Source organism: Lissotriton helveticus, chromosome 1_1 (assembly GCF_964261635.1).
Source record: "Lissotriton helveticus chromosome 1_1, aLisHel1.1, whole genome shotgun sequence".
NCBI lineage: Eukaryota > Metazoa > Chordata > Amphibia > Caudata > Salamandridae > Lissotriton > Lissotriton helveticus.
This window is the reverse complement of record NC_136057.1, coordinates 41,073,812-41,094,319: the sequence shown is the minus strand read 5'-3', so window position 1 is coordinate 41,094,319 and position 20,508 is coordinate 41,073,812. Positions and strand designations below refer to the sequence as shown.

At 51.7% G+C, this 20,508-nt stretch overlaps 1 protein-coding gene across 1 annotated transcript in view; it reads left to right on the top strand.

Annotated features, from left to right (window-relative positions):
* Positions 1–20,508, top strand: part of LOC144820579 (double C2-like domain-containing protein beta) — a 546,929-nt gene that overhangs the window by 303,036 nt on the left and 223,385 nt on the right. Inside the window, exon 2 of the mRNA XM_078677947.1 lies at positions 4,492–4,571. Within this exon, the coding sequence (XP_078534073.1) occupies positions 4,492–4,571 (80 nt within the window). The remainder of the gene's footprint in view (positions 1–4,491; positions 4,572–20,508) is intronic.

Below are 20,508 nucleotides of genomic sequence, written 5' to 3'. Positions count from 1 at the left end.
TTATATTAGTCCCCTGTGCTTGCCTGTTCACTGAAGCAGGAGGAACAGTCGTGTCAGCAGAGTGTGCGCTAGGACTCGAGTATGAGGTTCAGCCAGATGGGGGCGGTAGAGAGATAAGTAGATAGTAGAATGAGGGCTGTCCAGGATCACACCATTTATGTGCCTCGCACCTGTGCATGAAATGACAAACTGTACCAGAGCTAAAAGAAATCGCATCATGACCTCACTACATACGTGTGAACGAAACACCATACTGCCAGAGATGAAAGCCCTCAAATTATGACCTTACTTCACACATGTCCATGAAACAACACACGGTACCAGAGATTAAAGCCCTCATTATAGGAAAATGCGCAGGGTACTCAACGTCGCCGTGGCACTCTGCACCCGGTCTCCCCTGTGCCGCTGGTGATGCAGCTCATGTGCTGATTGTTGGACCCTTCAGTGCTGATCCTAACTCCAGGAGCTTTGCTTCCACATACAGGTGGCCCGCTCGCAAGCAGTCCCAGACCGAAGGCCCCCTTAATCCTATCGGCTAACATTGAGCCCCTGCACTCTGCACCCGGCCTCCCCTGTGCCGCTGGTGGAGCAGCTCCTGTGCTGATTGTTGGCCCCTTCAGTGCTGATCCTAACCCCAGGAGCTTTGCTTCCACATACAGGTGGCCTGCTCGCAAGCAGTCCCAGACCAAAGGCCACCTTAATCCTATTGGCTAACATTGAACCCCTGCACTCTGCATCCTGCCTCCCCTGTGCAGCTGGTGGTGCTGCTCCTGTGCTGATTGTTGGCCCCTACAGTGCTGAGCTTAACCCCAGGAGCTTTGCTTCCACATACAGGTGGCCTGCTCGCAAGTAGTCCCAGACCGAAGGCCCCCTTAATCCTACTGGCTAACATTGAGCCCCTGCACCATGCATCCGGCCGCCCCAGTGCCGCTCGTGGTGCAACTGGAGAGCCTAACTGAACCTTGGGGGACCTTGGTCCTAACACCCAAAACTGCTACTCATGAGCCGTTTACACTCTTTCTCCCCTAGGAACCAATGTTACGTGTTTTGGTCATAAAAAATGTCTGTGTTGACCTATTATTTTGTATGAAAAGAAAGTAACTATGCTATAAATTCAGAATTGTCGTACTTACCTGTAAGTGACTATCTCCAGTGTATGATATCTCAATGCATACCACCTCAAGTACTTGAAGTAGCTGAAAAGTAATGCAAGAGTAGTCAAAAGTAATCTTACTGTATTTTGAACTGTTTTAAAAGTAATACAAACCTGTAATCGATTCCAATACAATTCACAATTGCATTTCTGTGTAAGAGCTTTGCATTTGAAAGTATTTCTTACTTGCTTGTGCCTAGTACTGCTTGCTTCTACAAAATAAAATATAAGTATACCTTTTTAGACTTACCTAATTGGTCTGGATTCAGTCTTTGAGTGTGTGCCTTGAGTCTTGCCTGAGTGAATACAATAAATCCTTCGGGTAAGCCTAACTGCTCGCCCACACTACCACCAAGGGAGCTGTTAGTACTTATCTAGTTTAGCCTCTGCTGTACCTCTTGGGACTGCCTGGACTCTGTGCACACTATACCTTACTTTGGTATGGGATATACAAAGCCAGTTTCCTACACTCATGTTCCCCTTACCTCACATCTGCACATAACACACCTCGTGCCAGAGATGAAAGGCATCACAACATGACTGCACCTGACATCTGAGCAGGGAATAACACTGTACCACAGTCAAAGCCATCACTTGCATCTCACAGCTGAGCGTGAAACCAGAACCTGCACCACAGCGACAGGCACTGCGTCATGCCTGCACCTCATATCACACCTCTGCTTTAACCTACACACTGCACCAGAGTGACAGATGCAGCATCATGCCTGTACCACACAACTCTGCTTTAACCTATGCCCTGCACCAGAGAGACAGGCATAGCATCATGCCTGCACCTCACACCTCTTCTTCAACCTACACCCTGCACCACAGCAACAGGCATAGCACCATGCCTGTACCTCACACCTCTGCTTTAACCTATGCCCTGCACCACAGCAACAGGCATAGCACCATGCCAGCACCTCACACCTCTGCTTTAACCTACACCCTGCACCACAGCAACAGGCATAGCACCATGCCAGCACCTCACACCTCTGCTTTAAACTACACCCTGTACCACAGCGACAGGCACAGCATCATGCCTGTACCTCACACCTCTGCTTTAAACTACACCCTGTACCACAGTGACAGGCACAGCATCATGTCTGTACCTCACACCTCTGCTTTAAACTACACCCTGCACCACAGCAACAGGCATAGCACCATGCCAGCACCTCACACCTCTGCTTTAAACTACACCCTGTACCACAGCGACAGGCACAGCATCATGCCTGTACCTCACACCTCTGCTTTAAACTACACCCTGTACCACAGTGACAGGCACAGCATCATGTCTGTACCTCACACCTCTGCTTTAACCTACACCCTGCACCAGAGTGACAGGCGCAGCATCATGCCTGTACCTCACTCCTCTGCTTTAAACTACACCCTGTACCACAGCGACAGGCACAGCATCATGTCTGTACCTCCCACCTCCTCTTTAAGCTACCCCCTACACCACAGCGACAGGCACAGCTTAAAGTCTGTATCTCACACCCCTGCTTTAAACTACACCCTGTGCCACAGTGACAGGCACATCATCATGCTTGTACCTCACACCTCTCCTTTAACCTACACCCTGCACCACAGCGACAGGCACAGCTTAAAGTCTGTATCTCACACCTCTGGTTTAACCTACACCCTGTACCACAGCGAAAGGTGTAGCATTATGCCTGTACCTCTAAACAACACCTAGGCAGAGACTCATCGCTTCATGGCAGCACCTCACACTTGGGCATGGCATCATGCTGCCCTGTACCCCACACCTCTACTTTAAACTACATCTTGTACCACAGCAACAGGCACATCATCATGCTTGTACCTCACACCTCTGCTTTAACCTACACCCTGCACCACAGTGACAGGCACATCATCATGCTTGTACCTCACACCTCTGCTTTAACCTACACCCTGCACCGCAGCGACAGGCACAGCATCATGTCTGTGCCTCACACCTCTGCTTTAACCTACACCCTGCACCACAGTGACAGGCACATCATCATGCTTGTACCTCACACCTCTGCTTTAACCTACACCCTGCACCACAGTGACAGGCACATCATCATGCTTGTACCTCACACCTCTGCTTTAACCTACACCCTGCACCACAGCGACAGGCACAGCATCATGTCTGTGCCTCACACCTCTGCTTTAACCTACACCCTGCACCACAGTGACAGGCACATCATCATGCTTGTACCTCACACCTTTGCTTTAACCTACACCCTGCACCACAGTGACAGGCACATCATCATGCTTGTACCTCACACCTCTGCTTTAACCTACACCCTGCACCACAGTGACAGGCATATCATCATTCTTGTACCTCACACCTCTGCTTTAACCTACACCCTGCACCACAGCGACAGGCACAGTATCATGCCTGTGCCTCACACCTCTGCTTTAACCTACACCCTGCACCACAGCGACAGGCACAGCATCATGTCTGTGCCTCACACCTCTGCTTTAACCTACACCCTGTACCACAGTGACAGGCACAGCATCATGTCTGTGCCTCACACCTCTGCTTTAACCTACACCCTGTACCACAGTGACAGGCACAGCATCATATCTGTACCTCCCACCTCTACCTTAAACTATATCCTGTACCACAGCGACAGGCACAGCATCATATCTGTACCTCACACCTCTGCTTTAAACTACATCCTGTACCACAGCGACAGGCACAGCATCATGCCTGTACCTCACACCTTTACTTTAAACTACATCCTGTACCACAGCGACAGGCACAGCATCATATCTGTACCTCCCACCTCTACCTTAAACTATATCCTGTACCACAGCGACAGGCACAGCATCATATCTGTACCTCACACCTCTGCTTTTAACTACATCCTGTACCACAGCGACAGAACCAGCATCATGCCTGTACCTCCCACCTCTACCTTAAACTATATCCTGTACCACAGCGACAGGCACGGCATCATGCATGTACCTCCCACCTCTACCTTAAACTATATCCTGTACCACAGCGACAGGCACAGCATCATGTCCTGCCTCACACCTCTGCTTTAACCTACACCCTGCACCAGAGCGGAGAAGCAAACTCTGCAGGAGACTGAAATCACTCATGATACACTTCAAATCAAATCAAACATGATACCAAACTACTTAGGGCAAACTAGCAAGAAAGGCAGAGGGGAAGAGAGAGAGGCGCCCTCTGGTGGTGAAGTTTATATACTTGTGTCTTTCCAGTCAGGTGGCAGAGTCTAGTCTCATCGTGAGAGTCATAAGAGGTCAAAACTGTTTGCCTAATTTAGTGAGCAGGAAAGAACAAGTGTTTTGGGTATTTTAGTAACACCTGGTTTTATTTTTCGCAGCTTCTTTGGGCACCCTGGAGTTCAGCCTTCTGTTTGATGAGAAGATGAACGCTCTGCACTGTAACATCCACCAGGCCAAGGTAAGAGAACCAAAGCTTGAACTTTTGGAGGCAGAAACTTAAACTCCACCCAGATGTTGGTTTCCATGAGTGAATGAGTTTGTTGGGATGAAATTGTGTCCTTCCACTAAACAGACTTGCTGGCTTGTGGTAAACCTTACACTCAATACAGCAGGACTGAGTTGCTCATTGTGGGAAGCAAATGACGTGGCAAAAGGCCTGATCTGTTTATTATGAAATGTTATGAAAAAAGCCGGAGGCCTGAAGTATTTTAGATAGGTATTTTGTCACATGAATTCTCACAGACTACAGTAGTAGGCAAGGGTCTTGGCGTTGGTTACCCCGTGAGACAAACCGTGGATATAGAACATGTACAGTGAGAATTCTTCTTAAGAGCGCTTAGAAGAGGTAGTATTTTGCTTTGCCAACTGTACTTTTGTTATCCTTTCTCACTCTATGACTGAGTGCCTGATGGTTACCGTGTGGGAACATGTATGCTGGGAACAGTAGGCTTGAGCTGGTAATGGTGACAAGCTAGAGGCCTGATTGGTGCACTGGGAAACGTTATGTTCGATACCATGTGTCTGTTCTGGTTATAAAAAGTTGTCTACCTGCCTACCTGGCCGCCAAGACTTGGAACTCCCTCCCGACCCGCCTCCGCCTGACCCAGGACCACCTCGCCTTCAGGAAGCAGCTCAAGACCTGGTTGTTCGAGCAGTAGCGGACCCCCCCCCCCCCCAAGCGCCTTGAGACCCTCCGGGTGAGTAGTGCGCTATATAAATGTTCTGATTGATTGATTGATTGATGACACATGCTCTTGGTCTAGCTTATTTATTGTGAAAAGCATGTGTTAAAGCCAGTAGGCCTTTAACAGTTAGTTGTTCTCACATTGTGTGACAGGCTATGGGCAGGTCTTGTGTTACATGAAATCTCACAGATTACCAAAGTAGGCCAGGGTTTTGGCATTGGACCCCAGTCTAACAAACCCTGGGGGTTTCACTGTGATGAATCTTGTTAGACCCTATTGAGAGGGCTGTTTATTGTTTTGCAAGCTGTATTTTTCTACATATTTGTAATTTTATAACTGTATGCATGATGGTTTGATGGTTGCCCGTTATGCACACTTGAAAAGGCCTGTGTTAGTTACGGTGCAAAGCCAATAGTAAAGGCCAGAGGCCTAATTGATTAATTGGAAAAAGTCATACAAGATTCCATAGATTTGATCTAATAATTATAAAATGTTATGACCAAGCCAGTAGGCCTGGTCTGTATATTCTGACAAGCATGAGTCACAGTTTACTGTAGATGGCAAGGGTTTTGGTGTTGGCGACCGACCCGAACAAACCCTTGGAACAGAAGATACCCGCTACTAAAATCCTTAGTAGACTCTATCAGGAAAGATGGTGTTTTTCTTCACCAACTGTACATCTGTTTACATTTCTTATGTTACGGCATAGGCCCGAGAGTTGCCTTGTGGGAAATCTTTTGCTGAGAACAGTAAGCCTGAGTTGGTTATCGTGACAAGCGGAGGACAGCACCGATTGACCTGACTAGTACGCGGGCAGACTTGGGCCAGGAGCCGCATGTCTGGTCTGTTTATGATGGGATGCTATGACAAGGCCAGTCACCTGGCTCATTTATTGTGAACAGGATTTGTTCAAGCCAATATGCCTTTAATAGTGGTTTGTTATGAACACTATGTTGATTTTTTTGGTGGTTCATCCTAATAAGTCCGCCAGTATTGCCGCTGTGCCGGCGGGCGGGTGTTTTCCTCTAGTAGGCAAATGTATTAGTGTCGGTCACCCACCCCGACAAACTCTGGAAGTAGAAGATTTTCACAGTAATGACTCACATTAGGCCGTATTGAGAGGGGTTGTATATTGTTCTGCCAATTGTAATTCTGCACTTATTTGTGTTTTTATAAATGTGTGTATTGTGGTTGCTAGTTTACGCACATTTCAGTAGACCTGTGTTGGTTATAGCCTCAAGCCGACATTAAAGGATATAGGTTTAATAGGTTCACTGATAAACATTCTGTCAGATTCTTTAGGAGTGATAAGTTTATAATAAAAAGTTATAACAAAGCTAGCGGGAGTGGCTAACTTACTGTGAAAACCATGGGCCTCATTTATGAGGCTGTGCGTCACTTTTACGCCGCCGGTGCGTCACTTTTTTGTGACGCAGCAGTGGCGTAAAAAATGTGCCTTGTTGCGCCATATTTACAAAGTGACGCATCTAGGTAGATGCGTCACTTTGTAAACCCCTGCGCCACATTATACCTACGCCAGGTATAATGTATGCAGGGGGGGGCGTTTTGACGCAAGAAATGGTCATGGAAGTGACGCAGTGAAATCTATATGATTTCACTGCGCCATTTCTTGGCCACTAATGCGTCAAAATCTTACGCCTGCTTCATGGCAGGCGTAAGACTGACGCAGGCACTAACAACATGGGACTTGCCCATGTGAAAGTACACATTGCTGGAGTTGCGTCACTTTTGTGACGCACTCCAGCAATGCATCACTTTTGCGCCTATAGATACGTCAGAAATACTGACGTATCTGTAACTCCTTGCGACATGATGCGTCATATTATAAATATGACGCATCAACCATGACGCAAGTTGTGCGCACTGAGAAGTGACGCATCGCTGCTTTCAAGCAGCGATGCGTCATTTCTCATAAATGAGGCCCCATGTGTTAAAGGCAATAGGGTTTTACATTTGGGTTATTACACTTTACTTAAAGCCTGTAGGCATGCATTTTGTACGGGTGTGAGAAATACACTTAAATAGCATTTGCCCATTCAAGCAAAATATCTAGAAAATTCAGAAAATTACTCCTAATTATGCAAAATTAATATCTTAACACTATTGTTTAGTGCATAGCCCGTAATTATGCGTATTATGCAAATTTAATTTTCATTTTGCCCCGAGCTAATATTTAGTTACACAGAATCTCACAGATTACCATAGTAGGAACGGGTTTTGTTGGCCCACCGGAACAAACCCTGGCGATAGAAGATTTGGTAATGTTTTTTAGACTCTATTAGTAGTGATTTAAATTGTTAAGACCACTGTACTTTTTTTTACATATTTGTCGCTTTATGACGTTATACCTGCTGGATGCCTTGTGGGAAGGTGTGTGACCAACTCAGTAGGACTAAGTTGGGTATGGAGACAAGCCCATGCCGAAGGTTCTAACCTGATTGTTTATAATGAAAAATGATGATAAAGGCCGTAGGTCAGACATATTGATAGTAAAAACCATAAGTTAAAGTCAATAGGTATTTAAGGGTGGATTCCTATGACTCAGTATTAAAACCCATGGATAGGTATTTTGCTCCATAAAATCTCATAGGTTACCTTTGTAATGAAGCATTTTTGTGATGGTGACGAACCCTACGGGTTGAAGATTTCCACTTTCATAAGGCCTGGCTTAGGTGGCTGCCAAGATCTTGCTATAAAAAAATAATTAACTAATGCATACATCCATACCTATATAGATACATATCCAAGGAGGCGGTGGGATAACTTGCCCATATATATATCCATATAGACATATAAATAGTCTTTGGGTCTGCCCTCTTCTGCCATTGGTCATTTACACTCTGTCTCCTTATGTGACAGCGTACTGCATGGGCTAATGGTTCAATCCGCATCCGTCATTGGCTATCTTCCCTGTGGGATGTATGACATTACAATGCATGCTTTTACCATGCATGCTGTTACAACGCAGTATTTACAACGCATGCCTTTACAACGCATAACGCTTTGGGGTGCTGGATAGTGACTAGTTTAATTTACTATTCCAACTCCAGTCCCCGTGGATAGTAGGGAAGGTGTTGGATAGTAAATTAAATCTATTCCCTATCCTAGAGCGCCCCCCAGCGCAATGCGTTGTAATGGTTTGCATTGTAAAAGTTGCGTCGTAAAGGCACTGCATGGTAAAAGTTGCATTGTAAAGGATGTTTCCCTCCCTGTGAATGACTGCAGTTTCTGATCACATGTGCACATCCACCTGCAAATGAGCGCGCATCGGTATTTAGTTTTTATTTTCTACTCTACTTAAATAGTTCCCATTTCATTTCTTTGCTTGCCCTCTTTTTATTTTTATTTTTTTCAAGAGGATACTACAGCTCTCTAGGTAGTACTTATGGGTCACTTGGTTATTTCCTCTGTGGTACACACCATCACACACAGACACGTCCTCTAAACCAGTCGACTATTATGGACTACTGCTGTCCAGAGTGTGTCATTGTTCTACCATTTCAAGAAAGGCCAGACATGAAGGTTCAGAACACTCTGGCCAATGTGGTGGCCATGATGTAAATTAATAGACTAGGTACCATAGCCTGCTATGTCTAGTTTCAATATTGCAAGCATTTATATACAGTGTCAGGTATGGTGTGTACTGCAGTTATAAAGAGGTGCTCTGTCTGGTTTGGTGTGCGGTGAATAGGGAGGGGATCTGTCTAGTATTGTGTGCAGTGCGGTGACTGAAGGGTGCTGTTTCTGGTTTGGTGTGCGGTGCGGGGACTGAGGGGTGCTGTTTCTGGATTGGTGTGTGGTGCGGTGACTGAGGGGTGCTGTTTCTGGTTTGGTGTGCGGTGCGGTGACTGAGAGGTGCTGTTTCTAGTTTGGTGTGCGGTGCGGTGACTGAGGGGTGCTGAATCTGGTTTGGTGTGTGGTGAGATGACTGAGGGGTGGTGCTGTTTCTGGTTTGGTGTGCGGTGCGGTGACTGAGGGGTGCTGTTTCTGGTTTGATGTGCGGTGCGGTGACTGAGGGGTGCTGTTTCTGGTTTGATGTGCGGTGCGGTGACTGAGGGGTGCTGTTTCTGGTTTGGTGTGTGGTGCGGTTTCTATGGGGTGCTGTTTCTGGTTTGATGTACAGTGCGGGGACTGAGGGGTGCTGTTACTGGTTTGGTGTGAGGTGCGGGGACTGAGGGGTGCTGTTTCTGGTTTGGTGTGCGGTGCGGTGACTGAGGGGTGCTGTTTCTGGTTTGGTGTGTGGTGCGGTTTCTATGGGGTGCTGTTCCTGGTTTGATGTGCAGTGCGGGGACTGAGGGGTGCTGTTTCTGGTTTGGTGTGTGGTGCGCTTTCTATGGGGTGCTGTTTCTGGTTTGATGTGCAGTGCGGGGACTGAGGGGTGCTGTTTCTGGTTTGGTGTGCGGTAACTGAGGGGTGATGCTGTTTCTGGTTTGGTGTGCGGTGCGGTGACTGAGAGGTGCTGTTTCTAGTTTGGTGTGCGGTGCGGTGACTGAGGGGTGCTGAATCTGGTTTGGTGTGTGGTGAGATGACTGAGGGGTGGTGCTGTTTCTGGTTTGATGTGCGGTGCGGTGACTGAGGGGTGCTGTTTCTGGTTTGGTGTGCGGTGCGGTGACTGAGGGGTGCTGTTTCTGGTTTGGTGTGTGGTGCGGTTTCTATGGGGTGCTGTTTCTGGTTTGATGTACAGTGCGGGGACTGAGGGGTGCTGTTACTGGTTTGGTGTGAGGTGCGGGGACTGAGGGGTGCTGTTTCTGGTTTGGTGTGAGGTGCGGGGACTGAGGGGTGCTGTTTCTGGTTTGGTGTGCGGTGCGGTGACTGAGGGGTGCTGTTTCTGGTTTGGTGTGTGGTGCGGTTTCTATGGGGTGCTGTTCCTGGTTTGATGTGCAGTGCGGGGACTGAGGGGTGCTGTTTCTGGTTTGGTGTGTGGTGCGCTTTCTGTGGGGTGCTGTTTCTGGTTTGATGTGCAGTGCGGGGACTGAGGGGTGCTGTTTTTGGTTTGGTGTGCGGTAACTGAGGGGTGATGCTGTTTCTGGTTTGGTGTGCGGTGCGGTGACTGAGAGGTGCTGTTTCTAGTTTGGTGTGCGGTGCGGTGACTGAGGGGTGCTGAATCTGGTTTGGTGTGTGGTGAGATGACTGAGGGGTGGTGCTGTTTCTGGTTTGATGTGCGGTGCGGTGACTGAGGGGTGCTGTTTCTGGTTTGATGTGCGGTGCGGTGACTGAGGGGTGCTGTTTCTGGTTTGGTGTGTGGTGCGGTTTCTATGGGGTGCTGTTTCTGGTTTGATGTACAGTGCGGGGACTGAGGGGTGCTGTTACTGGTTTGGTGTGAGGTGCGGGGACTGAGGGGTGCTGTTTCTGGTTTGGTGTGCGGTGCGGTGACTGAGGGGTGCTGTTTCTGGTTTGGTGTGTGGTGCGGTTTCTATGGGGTGCTGTTCCTGGTTTGATGTGCAGTGCGGGGACTGAGGGGTGCTGTTTCTGGTTTGGTGTGTGGTGCGCTTTCTATGGGGTGCTGTTTCTGGTTTGATGTGCAGTGCGGGGACTGAGGGGTGCTGTTTCTGGTTTGGTGTGCGGTAACTGAGGGGTGATGCTGTTTCTGGTTTGGTGTGCGGTGTGGTGACTGAGGGGTGCTGTTTCTGGTTTGGTGTGCGGTGACTGAGGGGTGCTGTTTCTGGTTTGGTGTGTGATGCGGTTTCTATGGGGTGCTGTTTCTGGTTTGATGTGCAGTGCGGGGACTGAGGGGTGCTGTTTCTGGTTTGGGGAGCGGTGCGGTGACTGAGGGTGCTGTTTCTGGTTTGGTGTGCAGTGCGAGGACTGAGTTGTGCTGTTTCTGGTTTGGTGTGCGGTGCGGTGACTGAGGGGTGCTGTTTCTGGTTTGGTGTGTGGTGCAGTTTCTATGGGGTGCTGGTTCTGGTTTGATGTGCAGTACGGGGACTGAGGGGTGTTGTTTCTGGTTTGGTGTGTGGTGCGCTTTCTATGGGGTGCTGTTTCTGGTTTGAAGTGCAGTGCGGGGACTGAGGGGTGGTGCTGTTTCTGGTTTGGTGTGCGGTGCGGGGACTGAGAGGTGCTGTTTCTGGTTTGGTGTGCGGTGCGGTGACTGAGGGGTGCTGAATCTGGTTTGGTGTGTGGTGAGATGACTGAGGGGTGGTGCTGTTTCTGGTTTGGTGTGCGGTGCGGTAACTAAGGGGTGCAGTTTCTGGTTTGATGTGCGGTGCGGTGACTGAGGGGTGCTGTTTCTGGTTTGGTGTGTGGTGCGGTTTCTATGGGGTGCTGTTTCTGGTTTGATGTACAGTGCGGGGACTGAGGGGTGCTGTTACTGGTTTGGTGTGAGGTGCGGGGACTGAGGGGTGCTGTTTCTGGTTTGGTGTGCGGTGCGGTGACTGAGGGGTGCTGTTTCTGGTTTGGTGTGTGGTGCGGTTTCTATGGGGTGCTGTTCCTGGTTTGATGTGCAGTGCGGGGACTGAGGGGTGCTGTTTCTGGTTTGGTGTGTGGTGCGCTTTCTATGGGGTGCTGTTTCTGGTTTAATGTGCAGTGCGGGGACTGAGGGGTGCTGTTTCTGGTTTGGTGTGCGGTAACTGAGGGGTGATGCTGTTTCTGGTTTGGTGTGCGGTGTGGTGACTGAGGGGTGCTGTTTCTGGTTTGGTGTGCGGTGACTGAGGGGTGCTGTTTCTGGTTTGGTGTGTGATGCGGTTTCTATGGGGTGCTGTTTCTGGTTTGATGTGCAGTGCGGGGACTGAGGGGTGCTGTTTCTGGTTTGGGGAGCGGTGCGAGGACTGAGTTGTGCTGTTTCTGGTTTGGTGTGCGGTGCGGTGCGGTGACTGAGGGGTGCAGTTTCTGGTTTTGTGGTGTTGTGTGGTTTCTATGGGGTGCTGGTTCTGGTTTGATGTGCAGTACGGGGACTGAGGGGTGTTGTTTCTGGTTTGGTGTGTGGTGCGCTTTCTATGGGGTGCTGTTTCTGGTTTGAAGTGCAGTGCGGGGACTGAGGGGTGGTGCTGTTTCTGGTTTGGTGTGCGGTGCGGGGACTGAGGGGTGCTGTTTCTGGTTTGGTGTGCGGTGCGGTGACTGAGGGGTGCTGTTTTTGGTTTGGTGTGTGGTGCGGTTTCTATGGGGTGCTGTTTCTGGTTTGATGTGCAGTGCGGGGACTGAGGGGTGCTGTTTCTGGTTTGGTGTGTGGTGCGGTTTCTATGGGGTGCTGTTTCTGGTTTGATCTGCAGTGCGGGGACTGAGGGGTGCTGTTTCTGGTTTGGTGTGCGGTGACTGAGGGGTGCTGTTTCTGGTTTGGTGTGCGGTGCAGTGACTGAGGGGTGCTGTTTCTGGTTTGGTGTGCGGTGCGGTGACTGAGGGGCGGTGCTGTTCCTGGTTTGGTGTGCGGTGACTGAGGGGTGGTGCTGTTTCTGGTTTGGTGTGTGGTGCGGTTTCTATGGGGTGCTGTTTCTGGTTTGATGTGCAGTGCGGTGACTGAGGGGTGCTGTTTCTGGTTTGGTGTGCGGTGACAGTGGGGTGCTGGTTCTGGTTTGGTGTGTGGTGCGGTGACTGAGGGGTGCTGTTTCTGGTTTGGTGTGCGGTGCGGTGACTGAGAGGTGCTGTTTCTGGTTTGGTGTGCGGTGCGGTGACTGAGGGGTGCTGAATCTGGTTTGGTGTGTGGTGAGATGACTGAGGGGTGGTGCTGTTTCTGGTTTGGTGTGCGGTGCGGTGACTAAGGGGTGCAGTTTCTGGTTTGATGTGCGGTGCGGTGACTGAGGGGTGCTGTTTCTGGTTTGGTGTGTGGTGCGGTTTCTATGGGGTGCTGTTTCTGGTTTGATGTACAGTGCGGGGACTGAGGGGTGCTGTTACTGGTTTAGTGTGAGGTGCGGGGACTGAGGGGTGCTGTTTCTGGTTTGGTGTGCGGTGCGGTGACTGAGGGGTGCTGTTTCTGGTTTGGTGTGTGGTGCGGTTTCTATGGGGTGCTGTTCCTGGTTTGATGTGCAGTGCGGGGACTGAGGGGTGCTGTTTCTGGTTTGGTGTGTGGTGCGCTTTCTATGGGGTGCTGTTTCTGGTTTGATGTGCAGTGCGGGGACTGAGGGGTGCTGTTTCTGGTTTGGTGTGCGGTAACTGAGGGGTGATGCTGTTTCTGGTTTGGTGTGCGGTGTGGTGACTGAGGGGTGCTGTTTCTGGTTTGGTGTGCGGTGACTGAGGGGTGCTGTTTCTGGTTTGGTGTGTGATGCGGTTTCTATGGGGTGCTGTTTCTGGTTTGATGTGCAGTGCGGGGACTGAGGGATGCTGTTTCTGGTTTGGGGAGCGGTGCGAGGACTGAGTTGTGCTGTTTCTGGTTTGGTGTGTGGTGCGGTGACTGAGGGGTGCTGTTTCTGGTTTGGTGTGTGGTGCGGTTTCTATGGGGTGCTGGTTCTGGTTTGATGTGCAGTACGGGGACTGAGGGGTGTTGTTTCTGGTTTGGTGTGTGGTGCGCTTTCTATGGGGTGCTGTTTCTGGTTTGAAGTGCAGTGCGGGGACTGAGGGGTGCTGTTTCTGGTTTGGTGTGCGGTGACTGAGGGGTGCTGTTTCTGGTTTGGTGTGTGGTGCGGTGACTGAGGGGTGCTGTTTTTGGTTTGGTGTGTGGTGCGGTTTCTATGGGGTGCTGTTTCTGGTTTGATGTGCAGTGCGGGGACTGAGGGGTGCTGTTTCTGGTTTGGTGTGTGGTGCGGTTTCTATGGGGTGCTGTTTCTGGTTTGATCTGCAGTGCGGGGACTGAGGGGTGCTGTTTCTGGTTTGGTGTGCGGTGACTGAGGGGTGCTGTTTCTGGTTTGGTGTGCGGTGCAGTAACTGAGGGGTGCTGTTTCTGGTTTGGTGTGCGGTGCGGTGACTGAGGGGCGGTGCTGTTCCTGGTTTGGTGTGCGGTGACTGAGGGGTGGTGCTGTTTCTGGTTTGGTGTGTGGTGCGGTTTCTATGGGGTGCTGTTTCTGGTTTGGTGTGCAGTGCGGTGACTGAGGGGTGCTGTTTCTGGTTTGGTGTGCGGTGACTGAGGGGTGCTGTTTCTGGTTTGGTGTGCGGTGACTGAGGGGTGGTGCTGTTTCTGGTTTGGTGTGCGGTGACTGAGGGGTGGTGCTGTTTCTTGTTTGGTGTGCGGTGACTGAGGGGTGGTGCTGTTTCTGGTTTGGTGTGCGGTGACTGAGGGGTGGTGCTATTTCTGATTTGGTGTGCGGTGCGGTGACTGAAGGGTGCTGTTTCTGGTTTGGTGTGTGGGGCGCTTTCTATGGGGTGCTGTTTCTGGTTTGATGTGCAGTGCGGGGACTGAGGGGGGATGCTGTTTCTGGTTTGATGTGCAGTGCGGGGACTGAGGGTGCTGTTTCTGTTTTGGTGTGCGGTGTGGGGACTGAGGAGTGCTGTTTCTGGTTTAGTGTGTGGCGCGGGGACTGAGGGGTGCTGTTTATGGTTTGGTGTGCGGTGCGGTGACAGAGGGGGGATGCGGTTTCTGGTTTTATGTGCAGTGCGGGGACTGAGGGTGCTGTTTCTGTTTTGGTGTGCGGTGTGGGGACTGAGGAGTGCTGTTTCTGGTTTGGTGTGTGGTGCGGGGACTGAGGGGTGCTGTTTCTGGTTTGATGTGCAGTGCGGGGACTGAGGGTGCTGTTTCTGGTTTGGTGTGCAGTGTGGTGACTGAGGGGTGCTGTTTCTGGTTTTGTGTGCGGTGCAGTGACTATGGGGTGCTGTTTCTGGTGTGATGTGCGGTACAGTGACTGAGGGGTGCTGTTTCTGGTTTGATGTGCGGTGCGGGGACTGAGGGGTGCTGTTTCTGGTTTGGTGTGTGGTGCGGTGATTGAGGGGTGCTGTTTCTGGTTTGGTGTGTGGTGCGGGGACTGAGGGGTGCTGTTTCTGGTTTTGGTGTGCGGTGCAGTGACTATTGGGTGCTGTTTCTGGTTTGGTGTGCGGTGCAGTGACTGAGGGGTGCTGTTTCTGGTTTGGTGTGCGGTGCGGTGACTATGGGGTGCTGTTTCTGGTTTGGTGTGCGGTGCGGTGACTATGGGGTGCTGTTTCTGGATTGGTGTGCAGTGCGGTGACTATGGGGTGCTGTTTCTGGTTTGGTGTGCGGTGCGGTGACCGAGGGGTGCTGTTTCTTTTTTGCTGTGTGGTGCGCTTTCTATGGGGTGCTGTTTCTGGTTTGAAGTGCACTGCGGGGACTGAGGGGTGCTGTTTCTGGTTTGGTGTGCGGTGCGGTGACTGAGGGGTGCTGTTTCTGGTTTGGTGCGCGGTGCGGTGACTGACGGGTGGTGCTGTTTCTGGTTTGGTGTGCGGTGTGGTGACCGAGGGGTGCTGTATCTAGTTTGGTGTGCGGTGCACTGACTGAGGGGTGGTGCTGTGTTTGGTTTTGTGTGTGGTGCGGTGACCGAGGGGTGCTGTACCTGGTTTAGTGTGCGGTGCGGTGACTGAGGGGTGCTGTTTCTTGTTTGGTGTGTGGTGCACTGACTGAGGGGTGATGCTGTTTCTGGTTTGGTGTGCAGTGCGGGGACTAAGGGGTGGTGCTGTTTCTGGTTTGGTGTGCGGTGCGGTGACTGAGGGGTGGTTCTGTGTCTAGTTTGGTGTGCGGTGTGGAGACTGAGGGGTGCTGTTTCTGGTTTGGTGTGCGGTGCGGTGACTATAGGGTGCTGTTTCTGGTTTGGTGTGCGGTGCGGTGACTGAGTGGTGGTGCTGTGTCTGGTTTGGTGTGCGGTGCGGTGACTGAGGGGTGCTGTTTCTGGTTTGGTGTGCGGTGCGGTGACTATGGGGTGCTGTTTCTGGTTTGGTGTGCGGTGCGGTGACTGAGGGGTGGTGCTGTGTCTGGTTTGGTGTGTGGTGCGGTGATTGAGGGGAGCGGTTTCTGGTTTGGTGTGCGGTGCGGTGACAGAGGTGCTGTTTCTGGTTTGGTGTGCGGTGCGGTGACTGAGGGGTGCTGAATCTGGTTTGGTGTGTGGTGAGATGACTGAGGGGTGGTGCTGTTTCTGGTTTGGTGTGCGGTGCGGTGACTAAGGGGTGCAGTTTCTGGTTTGATGTGAGGTGCGGTGACTGAGGGGTGCTGTTTCTGGTTTGGTGTGTGGTGCGGTTTCTATGGGGTGCTGTTTCTGGTTTGATGTACAGTGCGGGGACTGAGGTGTGCTGTTACTGGTTTGGCGTGAGGTGCGGGGACTGAGGGGTGCTGTTTCTGGTTTGGTGTGCGGTGCGGTGACTGAGGGGTGCTGTTTCTGGTTTGGTGTGTGGTGCGGTTTCTATGGGGTGCTGTTCCTGGTTTGATGTGCAGTGCGGGGACTGAGGGGTGCTGTTTCTGGTTTGGTGTGTGGTGCGCTTTCTATGGGGTGCTGTTTCTGGTTTGATGTGCAGTGCGGGGACTGAGGGGTGCTGTTTCTGGTTTGGTGTGCGGTAACTGAGGGGTGATGCTGTTTCTGGTTTGGTGTGCGGTGTGGTGACTGAGGGGTGCTGTTTCTGGTTTCGTGTGCGGTGACTGAGGGGTGCTGTTTCTGGTTTGGTTTGGTGTGTGATGCGGTTTCTATGGGGTGCTGTTTCTGGTTTGATGTGCAGTGCGGGGACTGAGGGGTGCTGTTTCTGGTTTGGGGAGCGGTGCGAGGACTGAGTTGTGCTGTTTCTGGTTTGGTGTGCGGTGCGGTGACTGAGGGGTGCTGTTTCTGGTTTGGTGTGTGGTGCGGTTTCTATGGGGTGCTGGTTCTGGTTTGATGTGCAGTACGGGGACTGAGGGGTGTTGTTTCTGGTTTGGTGTGTGGTGCGCTTTCTATGGGGTGCTGTTTCTGGTTTGAAGTGCTGTGCGGGGACTGAGGGGTGGTGCTGTTTCTGGTTTGGTGTGCGGTGCGGGGACTGAGGGGTGCTGTTTCTGGTTTGGTGTGCGGTGCGGTGACTGAGGGGTGCTGTTTTTGGTTTGGTGTGTGGTGCGGTTTCTATGGGGTGCTGTTTCTGGTTTGATGTGCAGTGCGGGGACTGAGGGGTGCTGTTTCTGGTTTGGTGTGTGGTGCGGTTTCTATGGGGTGCTGTTTCTGGTTTGATCTGCAGTGCGGGGACTGAGGGGTGCTGTTTCTGGTTTGGTGTGCGGTGACTGAGGGGTGCTGTTTCTGGTTTGGTGTGCGGTGCAGTGACTGAGGGGTGCTGTTTCTGGTTTGGTGTGCGGTGCGGTGACTGAGGGGCGGTGCTGTTCCTGGTTTGGTGTGCGGTGACTGAGGGGTGGTGCTGTTTCTGGTTTGGTGTGTGGTGCGATTTCTATGGGGTGCTGTTTCTGGTTTGATGTGCAGTGCGGTGACTGAGGGGTGCTGTTTCTGGTTTGGTGTGCGGTGACTGAGGGGTGCTGTTTCTGGTTTGGTGTGCGGTGCAGTGACTATTGGGTGCTGTTTCTGGTTTGGTGTGCGGTGACTGAGGGGTGGTGCTGTTTCTGGTTTGGTGTGCGGTGACTGAGGGGTGGTGCTGTTTCTGGTTTGGTGTGCGGTGACTGAGGGGTGGTGCTATTTCTGATTTGGTGTGCGGTGCGGTGACTGAGGGGTGCTGTTTCTGGTTTGGTGTGTGGGGCGCTTTCTATGGGGTGCTGTTTCTGGTTTGATGTGCAGTGCGGGGACTGAGGGGGGATGCTGTTTCTGGTTTGATGTGCAGTGCGGGGACTGAGGGTGCTGTTTCTGTTTTGGTGTGCGGTGTGGGGACTGAGGAGTGCTGTTTCTGGTTTAGTGTGTGGCGCGGGGACTGAGGGGTGCTGTTTATGGTTTGGTGTGCGGTGCGGTGACAGAGGGGGGATGCGGTTTCTGGGTTGATGTGCAGTGCGGGGACTGAGGGTGCTGTTTCTGCTTTGGTGTGCGGTGTGGGGACTGAGGAGTGCTGTTTCTGGTTTGGTGTGTGGTGCGGGGACTGAGGGGTGCTGTTTCTGGTTTGATGTGCAGTGCGGGGACTGAGGGTGCTGTTTCTGGTTTGGTGTGCAGTGCGGTGACTGAGGGGTGCTGTTTCTGGTTTTGTGTGCGGTGCAGTGACTATGGGGTGCTGTTTCTGGTGTGATGTGCGGTGCAGTGACTGAGGGGTGCTGTTTCTGGTTTGATGTGCGGTGCGGGGACTGAGGGGTGCTGTTTCTGGTTTGGTGTGTGGTGCGGTGATTGAGGGGTGCTGTTTCTGGTTTGGTGTGTGGTGCGGGGACTGAGGGGTGCTGTTTCTGGTTTTGGTGTGCGGTGCAGTGACTATTGGGTGCTGTTTCTGGTTTGGTGTGTGCTGCAGTGACTGAGGGGTGCTGTTTCTGGTTTGATGTGCGGTGCGGGGACTGAGGGGTGCTGTTTCTGGTTTGGTGTGTGGTGCGGTGATTGAGGGGTGCTGTTTCTGGTTTGGTGTGTGGTGCGGGGACTGAGGGGTGCTGTTTCTGGTTTGGTGTGCGGTGCAGTGACTATTGGGTGCTGTTTCTGGTTTGATGTGCAGTGCGGGGACTGAGGGGTGCTGTTTCTGGTTTGGTGTGTGGTGCGGTTTCTATGGGGTGCTGTTTCTGGTTTGATCTGCAGTGCGGGGACTGAGGGGTGCTGTTTCTGGTTTGGTGTGCGGTGACTGAGGGGGGCTGTTTCTGGTTTGGTGTGTGCTGCAGTGACTGAGGGGTGCTGTTTCTGGTTTGATGTGCGGTGCGGGGACTGAGGGGGGCTGTTTCTGGTTTGGTGTGTGGTGCGGTGATTGAGGGGTGCTGTTTCTGGTTTGGTGTGTGGTGCGGGGACTGAGGGGTGCTGTTTCTGGTTTGGTGTGCGGTGCAGTGACTATTGGGTGCTGTTTCTGGTTTGGTGTGCGGTGCAGTGACTATTGGATGCTGTTTCTGGTTTGATGTGCAGTGCGGTGACTGAGGGGTGCTGTTTCTGGTTTGGTGTGCGGTGCGGGGACTGAGGGGTGCTGTTTATGGTTTGGTGTGCGGTGCAGTGACTATTGGATGCTGTTTCTGGTTTGGTGTGCGGTGCGGTGGCTGAGGGGTGCTGTTTCTGGTTTGGTGTGTGGTGCGGGGACTGAGGGGTGCTGTTTATGGTTTGGTGTGCGGTGCAGTGACTATTGGGTGCTGTTTCTGGTTTGGTGTGCGGTGCAGTGACTATTGGGTGCTGTTTCTGGTTTGGTGTGTGGTGCGGGGACTGAGGGGTGCTGTTTCTGCTTTGGTGTGCGGTGCAGTGACTATTGGGTGCTGTTTCTGGTTTGGTGTGCGGTGCGGTGACTGAGGGGTGGTGCTGTTTCTGGTTTGGTGTGCGGTGACTGAGGGGTGCTGTTTCTGGTTTGGTGTGTGGTGCGGGGACTGAGGGGTGCTGTTTCTGCTTTGGTGTGCGGTGCAGTGACTGAGGGGTGCTGTTTCTGGTTTGGTGTGCGGTGACTGAGGGGTGGTGCTGTTTCTGGTTTGGTGTGCGGTGCAGTGACTATTGGGTGCTGTTTCTGGTTTGGTGTGCGGTGCGGTGACTGAGGGGTGGTGCTGTTTCTGGTTTGGTGTGCGGTGACTGAGGGGTGCTGTTTCTGGTTTGGTGTGCGGTGCGGTGACTGAGGGGTGGTGCTGTTTCTGGTTTGGTGTGCGGTGACTGAGGGGTGCTGTTTCTGGTTTGGTGTGCGGTGCGGTGACTAAAGAGTTGATTGGCAAAGCTCAAAGTCCGAGCAGGACACACAGTGACATTATCCAGCCCCCCACGAGGGGGTTTTCAGCGAGAGACTAGTTCGTGTCATGTTTTGAGCTGTTTCCTGTGGAAGGTGGGACGTGACATGAGTGGTGTGGAGTTGTGTGCACTGTCCTGTGTGTGTCCTTGTGGTGTTCGGCTCCAGGGGCGCCCTGCTCGTGCAGAGCTGAGTTGTCCATATTCTGAGTGATGTGAGGTTCCGTGACAATTGTAAGTGATGTTTTCGACTCGCACGAATATGGTCGAGTCTGGTATCTAAGAACCGCAAATGACGAGTTTAGTAAGTATGCGCAGTTTCGCTGTGCTAACTTAAACCGTTCGTTTGATATGTGGGTTTTTCATCTGTACCCACGGGTTCCATCTTAGATACGGCATCCATTTTGTCTCTTGCCCTCAAGTAGCCAGCGAACGGACACTGTCCGCTTCGTTACCCTGGGACTCTCAAGATATTTGTGGAAGACACATGTTCTTTGTAAATATCTTTTACGATGAGGGGGATGATACTGTAAGGCAGATGGCCCCGCTTGAGGCGCTTCTGTCGTGCCGGTTTATTGTCTCAGCCGTGCATCTCATTAGGCACGTCCCTTTGATGCCT